Raw genomic sequence first — 8,116 nt, 5'->3', positions numbered from 1 at the left:
TCCAATTAGATTGGCTGGTGTTTCTTTCTTCAACTGGTCTCTGCTGCTTTCGGGTTGCTCTGTTGGTCTCTCATTTCTAGGCTGCCTGGTTTATCTATAAACGTCTTCTCTTCAGTTTGGTTTGTCTGAGTCTTTCAGAAGTCTTTTTTGCTTATATATACTGTTAGGGAAGTAGGGCCTAGAAAATATGGTCAGTTTCAGGGACTTCCTGAAGCTACTTGAGTTGTTCACTTCCTGTCTTAATGAGCTTGATTTCAAGGTGGAATGTTTCCCTTTCCTGAGCATGCTATGAATTTTGACTGGCATGATCTTGGGCAGGCCTTGCACATACAGTTGCACACACTGAATTCATGCACACAACTTCACTGCCATGTCCAGCAAATACTGTTTCTCTACAGATGTCTGCTATCTCTAGCTTTTACAATGTTTTCTGCTTCCTCTTCCTATATGATTCCTGAGATTTTGAGGGTATGATATAGATGTCCCATTTATAGTTAAACACTCCAATATCTTGTTCCCTGAAATTCAACCAATTATGTATGAGTATCTTCAAAAAAAAAAAATATATATATATATATATCCCTCCTCAAGTACTGAGGTTACAGATATGCACTACGTGTTTTAAATGTCAGATTGCCACACATTAGAGTCACCTGAACACCTCAAGAACTGTCCTGCATCCTATTGGGACTCTAAATGAGAGAAGCATGGGAGAATAGCAAAGTAGAAGGATCCAGAAGGTCCTAGAAACCTACAAGTAGAACATTATGATAGGCAGATTTGGGCCCAGGGGTCCCGCTCAAACTAAGGCACCAGCCAAGGACAATACAGGCAGTAAACTTTAAACCCCTACCCAGATCTAGCCAATGGTCAGAACATTCTCCACAATTGAGTGGAGAGTGGGATATGACTTTCTCACATACTCTGGTGCCTCACATTTGACCATGTCCCCTGGAGGGGGAGACCTGGTGGCACTCAGAGGAAGGACAGCAGGTTGCCAAGAAGAGACTTGATACCCTATGAGCATATACAGGGGGAGGAAATCCCCCTCAGGAACAGTCATAGGGGAGGGGAATAATGGGAAAATGGGGGGGGGGGAGGGAAGAATGGGAGGATACAAGGGATGGGATAAACATTGAGATGTAACAAGAATAAATTAATAAAAAATTAAAAAAAAAAAAAAGAACTGTCCTGATTAAAAAGTGTGGGGCAAAAAAAGATTACCTCTCCTTTCACTTGCCTCTTCTCTCTTGCCACCAGCTGATTTGCTCTTTTACTGCTCGTGCCGGTTCCTTCACTGACAGCAGAGCTGGTATGTCCACACTGACAGCAGAGCTGGTATGTCCACACTGTCATCACAGAGTAGGGACCAGCGGCTCTCCAGGAACCTTTTGAACTTCTAGCACCCAAAATGGGACTACTGAGGTGCCCTGCCTTGTAAACTAACTGCTGATTCACATACACACACACACACACACACACACACATACACACACACACACACACACACACGAGAGAGAGAGAGAGAGAGAGAGAGAGAGAGAGAGAGAGAGAGAGGAGAGAGAGACAGAGAGAGAGAGAGAGAGATTGCAGGATGACTCTGACTGTTGAAGACTGCCAGCCTCAAGAACTAAAAAATTATTGGTTTCTCGGCTTTCCAGTGTGATTCAGTTATTGTTAGTATTTGAAAGTTGACTTATTAAATTCTGAGGTATAAATACATACATATATGCATATGTGTGTGGTTCTCCTCTTCCATGGGGGATGATGGCCACCAGGCCACCGAGGCAAGAGGAGCAGAAGATGAGGCTCAGGGCTTAAAAGGCCGTAAGCACAATGGAGATCACATACTCTGGGAACCACTCCAGGAGCTAGTTCAACTTTACTCAGTGAGAACAAAGGCTATACAGCCCTTGGGGAGTGGGTGGCTGGCTTCCAGGATAGGTGTTCATAATTGGTTGAAACCAGGCACTTTAAAGATACTTGTTTGGCATTTGGCAGCACGCTCCTTTCATATGAGCAGGAACACAGAAACTAATTATCCTGCAGGCACAGGGAGGGGAGATCAAGCAGGGAGCTGTGTCAAGGGCCATATATCAAATGTGGTTAGGGGCATCTATGTCTAAAGACACTCTGCAGATGGAGGCAGGCAGAGAGCCGGAGGCCCTGCTGGGGAGAGGGAGTCCTGCACGTAGTGCCCAGCTCAGAATGGCTATCCGGAGCAGGAGGACTGCAACCTCAAACAGCGGGGTTCTTCCAACAATGTGTGCATATATACGTATGTATATGTATTCACTCCTTGGTTCTGTCCCTCTAGAGAGCCTTGACTAAGTAGTCAACTCAGAATCACCTAGAAGCCGTACCTCCAAGTGTGTTTTTGTAGGCCTTTCCAAGGAGGTTTAACTGAGAAGGGATGATCCACCTCAAGGTAGGCGGCAGCATCCCATGGGCTCTGGCTATATTAGACCGAAGGGGAAGAGGGAGAAAGCCAGGTGAGCTTCCTTGCGCACGCCATGTTCTTGCCAACGTGACTCCCCTCTATGATGGACCTCATTCCTCTGAACTGAGCCAGAATAGACCCTCCCCTCCATAAATTTTCTTTTGTCAGACATTTGGTGACAGACACAAGAAAAGTAAACAAATACAACTTCAAGGAGGGACCTCAAATACATGAAAAAGAGCACTTACAAATGCATGAGTGAAAGATGATACACAGCATTGGAAGCTATAAGCGAAAGATCAGATGGAAAGATCAGATGGGGAATCTCACTGAACATGAAGTGGGGATTTACAAATCACCACACTGAGACACATTTTTTAAAAACATTTTTTTTAGATTTATTTGCTTTATTTTACTATAAGAGTCTGTTTTCTGCACGTACGGACATGCACCACCTGTGTGCCTGGTGCCTGGGGAGGGGTCAGTTGTGGCCCCTGGAACTGAGTTATAGCTGTGAGCCTCTATGTGGGTCCTGGGACCTGAACTCAGGTCCTTTGCAAGAGTAAGTTTGCAAGTGTTCTTAACCATTGAGCCAGCTCTCCAGTCCCAAAACAATGACATACTTGATACCCACTAAGTTGGCAGAAATTCAGAATTTGGCCATGCCATCTGGGCAAGGACCAGTAGCAGATTGTGTGTCACTATAAATGTGGTCACTTTGAGAGAGGACTCTGACATTTTGTTGCAAATTTTTCGACAAAGGTCAACTCTGCTATCCCCTTTCTTAGGTCTAGATCCAAGAGCAATGTTCAGACAACGAATGGAATCTATGTGCTGAAATGTCACCCAGTGCTGTCCCAGACAGTTAAAGGCTTGAAACAACCCAAGTAGGTTATGGCCACACCTCGGATAGCACACCAGGTCAAGTGGAGTGAGTGGCCCAGAAGAATAAGTATCTTAGTAGCAAAAGACAAGAGCCAAAAGGCAACTCAGAGTTAACACCCTCCGCCATAACGTTCAAGTGCTAGCAAAGCGGAGCCATGTGCTGTGGGCTACTCAGTCATGCCGAGCAGTCAGCACCCCTCTGAGAGGAAAGGAACTGGGATGGAGCTGGGGTCAATGGGCTCCGTTTGCACTTTCTCCTCTTGGGTTGACTGTTTTTCCTACCACCTCATGAAATGGACGGATGCACAGATGTCCTGCCTGGAGCAAGAGGAAAGGGGCATTCTGTTTTGTTTTGTTTTGTTTTGTTTTGTTTTGTTGGTTTTTCAAGACAGGGTTTCTCTGTGTAGCCTTGGCCATCCTGGACTCACTTTGTAGACCAGGCTGGCCTCAAACTCACAGCGATCTGCCTGCCTCTGCCTCCCGAGTGCTGGGATTAAAGGTGTGCGCCACCACGCCCGGCGAAAGGGGCACTCTGAAATCTGACAGGAAAAGGCCTTGATTCTCACTTCTCTCTCGGATAGACAACCCTGTGTGAAGTGTGGTGCTGAGGAGAAGAAAGGAGGCTTCCCAGCTGAGCGCAACTCCCCTTGGGCCTGCAGGAACCTCCACAGAACTCCACAAATTGTCCTGAGAACAATTACAGCCCTCAGGACTAGGGAGAGCTAAATCACTAAGGAGCCCATAAAGACTGCAGAGGCCCAAAGCAACAGGCCTTGTGAGATGAGGAGGAACATATCCTCCAGATCTGCACTTAGAGACACACAGAGACATTGCGGGGACCCTGCCTGGCTTGCTGGGACCTTGATACAGAGGGAGAAGCAACACCTTTCAGAGCCCTCAACTGCTGCCACAAGCTTGCCCAGTCCATGACACCAGACCTAGGAACTAGAAGTCCCCCAGCACGGAGGCGGGGGTGGCATCCACCCTGTGCCAGGCTGCCTGGCTTTGCTGGTGCTCAGGTACCTCATCTCCAGCAAGTGCGGGATCAAGCTCACAGGCTTTCACCCTCAGGTTGCACATGGCACCTCTTCTTGTTTTGTTGACGTACTCCTTTTCCAGGGTGCTGAAAGGAGACTGAGACAGCCCTTGGGTGCCTCCCCATCTCAGCTCGTTGGACCAGTCAGGATTTCCACAGACGCTGAGCTGTAGAGCCTCCCTCAGCATGACTCCAGGCTCCAGTGCAGACTAACAGCTTCTGCACTCACCAGGGGCCACGGCCTGTTGTCAGTGGCTTTGCCACCCAAGAGCCAACTGCCCAACCCAGGAAATAAGAACCAACTGTGTGGCAAGAGCTGCTGCATGTAGCAAAAGCCACGCTCATCCACCAGTCGTCTCAGCCTGTCCAGGAACAGACAGCCTAGTGCTAGGTGTGATCAAGGGACCAGGGGCCACCCGCCTTCCAAGATGGGCCAAGGAAACTGTGATGTACTTCTGCATAGGGACCCCTGCCTGGCCTTTGTTCCAGGGCAACCCATCTGTCCTCAGACACCTAGCTACAAAGATGTCCCCACAGTGAATTCCCAAAGTGCATAGTTCACTTGAGAATTGGTGACAACACCTTCCACTCACTCTCCAACAATAAATGTGCTCCTTGTGAAGCATGGGGGAAAAAATGAATTCTGGTTAACCAGAGTCTGGGCCATGTTGGGATGTGAAATGTGGAGGTGATGTCAGATGGCATCACACACCTGTAACTCCAGGACTCAGGAGGCTGATGCAGAAAGGTACTGAGTTCGCTGTCTGCCTGGGCTACAGAGACTGTCTCAGAGAGAGGAGAGGGTGGGGGGAAGGAAGAAAGGAAAGGAGATGTCATTACAAAGTAGGATGAGTTATCTCCCATTTCCAACCCTCTGCTTTATCCCTGCCCCCACCCCATTTGATGGCCTTGTGACTAGTGACCTTCTTGAGGCATGAGGGATTCCCCCAGCCACAGGGAAAAAAATCACAACCCCACCAAGGAAGGTACCTGAGTCTTCAGACAGGGTAGCAAACAAAAGCCAGGTCCTATGGCCTCTGAGCAGCACAAAGCAAGGTTTTCTGGAACTGTATGTGTACACGTTACATAGATGAGCAAGTGCGTGCATGTGTGCTTGTGTATTTCTGCACTTACCTTGTGTGTGTATGTATGTGCACCTGGAAAGTGTGTACCCATGTATTGGGTCAAGGAGGCTTACACACATTCACAAATATGTAAGAGGGGCATTCCTGCTCATGCTGGTGTTCACAGACCCCAGGGCCACTGCTCGGGTGTTAGCTCTTGGTCAGTGTGGAAGTGAGCGTCAAAGTGGAAATGACGCACATGTAAGTAGTGCAGCAGATCCTGAGAGCACACAGTGAGAAACCTCTCTGCCTGTCTGACCTCTCCCTGCAAACAAGGCTGACAAGCCCTGGGAGCCCGGGGTCCAGGGATAGTGAGGTAGCCCTTGCCTGAGACCCCAGCCGGGCTTGCAGAGCCTCCAACAGCTCTGACCAATGGAACAGCGGCCTGGGCCCATCACACAGGTCACTTGAGGCCACTTTGTTCCAGGGTGCTCAGAAGTGGCCTCACCAGCCAGAAAAGGGCCATGAGCAACTACAACAACACTGTGGTGACAGAGTTCGTCCTTCTGGGTTTCCCAGAGCTGTGCCACCTACAAGGGCTGCTATTTGGGTTATTCCTAATCATCTATGTGGTGACCGTGCTGGAGAATTTGGTCATCGTGGGCACTATCGGCACTAGCCGGCAGCTACACACTCCCATGTACTTCTTCCTGGTCAATCTGTCTGTGCTGGAGACCCTCTACACCACGGTCACAGTGCCCAAGCTGCTTGCTGGCCTCCTCGCGGGGAGGGCCAAAACCATCTCCTTGTCAGGGTGCCTCACTCAGCTGTTCCTCTTCCTTTCCCTGGGCTCCTCTGAGTGCTTCTTACTGACGACCATGGCCTGTGACCGGTACCTGGCCATCTGCCGCCCCCTGCACTACCCAGCCATCATGGATTCAAAGCTATGCCTGCATCTGGCTCTCAGTGCCTGGCTTGGGGGCTTTTTAGCCTCCTTCGTGTCCACAGCTCTCATCTCCCGCCTCAGGTTCTGTGGCTCCAATGCCCTTAACCACTTCTTTTGTGATGTGTCACCCCTCTTGCAACTTGCCTGCTCAGACACCTCTGCCATCGAAACGCTGGACTTTGTGGCCGCTCTGGCGGTGCTTGCCAGCTCTCTGATCGTGACCACGGTCTCCTACGCCCACATCCTTGCCACTGTCTTGAGGATCCCAGGAGGGGCCGGCCGCAGGAAGGCCTTCTCCACCTGTGCCTCCCATCTGGTGGTGGTCTTAATCTTCTACACCACCACCACCTTCATGTATGCCCGGCCTCATGCCATAAGCTCCTTCGACCTCAACAAGCTGGTGTCTGTGATTTACTCAGTTGTGACTCCCCTGCTGAACCCTATAATCTACTGCCTGAGAAACCGTGACATCAGGGAGGCGCTCACCAAGCTCCTCCAGTCTCTCAGGTTCCCCTGAATGCCAGTGGCTAGGTCCTGCTGGAACTGTGGCTCCCCTCTCCTCTGCTTACAGACAAGACCCACCAGCTAATGGAGGCTGTGTTCTTCCTCACTGGTACAGACAAGTCCTTCCATTCCTCACAAGTCAAAAGATCCAAGGGCACAATGTGACTATTAGCCAGCATCAAACAGGAAGAGATGACCAAGACCTAGAGACTCCAGGCTCTACCAGAAAACTTGGCCCTGGCTAAAGAAGGTCTTATTAGCAGACCAGGCAGGCCCTTTGTCATGGCAATCTCAGGGCAGAACCCAAAGGAAGCTCCCTATCTATCTCCTGTCACTTCCTTAATCACCTAGGCTCTGGCTTTTACGTCCTTTCCCTGACCAGCCTTGCATGCCCCACTTCTGAGCACCTAGGATTGGCCTTTGTCTTCCCGTGAGGTCCCAGCTCCTGAACTTAGACCCTAAGACCATCAGCTCAGAGGAGAGCTCAACGACTCTCAGGCTGCGTGGAGGGATTCCAGTGAGTCCTGGCAGCACCACTGTGCATACAGAGGTGCTCTTTTCACCAAAACAGGGTTGGCTTATTACATCTTCTTGTGTGATCCTTGGTGGGTCTGATGAGTAGACAGCACGCATGTGCCTTCCTTTTCTCTCTTTTGTGGTATATGAGGGCACACATTTCCCTTCCTGGGGGTTGGCACTGTTAGCCAGACCAAGTGCCAAGTTCTTTCTTTTTTTTTAAATTTATTTATTTATTGTATATGAGTGCTTTATCTGCAAAAGAGAGTATCAGATCTCATTATAGATGGTTGTGAGCCACCATGTGGTTGCTGGGAATTGAACTCAGGACCTTTGGAAGAGCAGGCGGCCCTCTTAACCACTGAGCCACCTCTCCAGCCCCAGCAAGTCCTTTCTTGACTCTGTGGTTGTCCTTTTCCTTCATGAAGACCCCTAGAATGGGGGGGTTTCACACATGTCTTCGGAAGAATTTGCCAGATACTTTAAATCTATGGAAATGTTTCGTGTGGCTTTCCCCACCTGAATCGTAACGCTTTGCCTTGTACTTGTGGGATTACACCAGGGTGTATGATGGTTAGGACATAAATGTAACGCTTCATCGTTAGGACACACCCCAGCCCCTCGGTGCCTGCCACTGATGTCTGCCTCAACACTGCAAGCTTGAGTTCTGCTTCCATTTAGTACAGCCACACAGTCTTCCTTTCGGCATCTGCATGGTATTTCTT

At 49.4% G+C, this 8,116-nt stretch overlaps 1 protein-coding gene across 1 annotated transcript; it reads left to right on the top strand.

The window, feature by feature from the left end:
- Window positions 1-5,949: 5,949 nt before the first annotated feature.
- On the top strand, window positions 5,950-6,888 carry LOC127189966 (olfactory receptor 6-like). The gene has a single exon (XM_051147018.1). It carries the CDS (start codon window positions 5,950-5,952, stop codon window positions 6,886-6,888), a length of 939 nt encoding a protein of 312 aa, XP_051002975.1.
- The last annotated feature ends 1,228 nt before the right edge of the window (window positions 6,889-8,116 follow it).

The sequence above is a fragment of the Acomys russatus genome, chromosome 5 (assembly GCF_903995435.1).
Source record: "Acomys russatus chromosome 5, mAcoRus1.1, whole genome shotgun sequence".
In the NCBI taxonomy this organism is placed as follows: Eukaryota; Metazoa; Chordata; class Mammalia; order Rodentia; family Muridae; genus Acomys; species Acomys russatus.
Note: the sequence above shows the minus strand (reverse complement) of the source record. Positions and strands in the feature narration are given on the sequence as shown.

Coding starts and splice junctions, on each gene's coding strand:
- LOC127189966 (XM_051147018.1), top strand. CDS start 5,950: ATGAGCAACTACAACAACACTGTGGTGACAGAGTTCGTCCTTCTGGGT.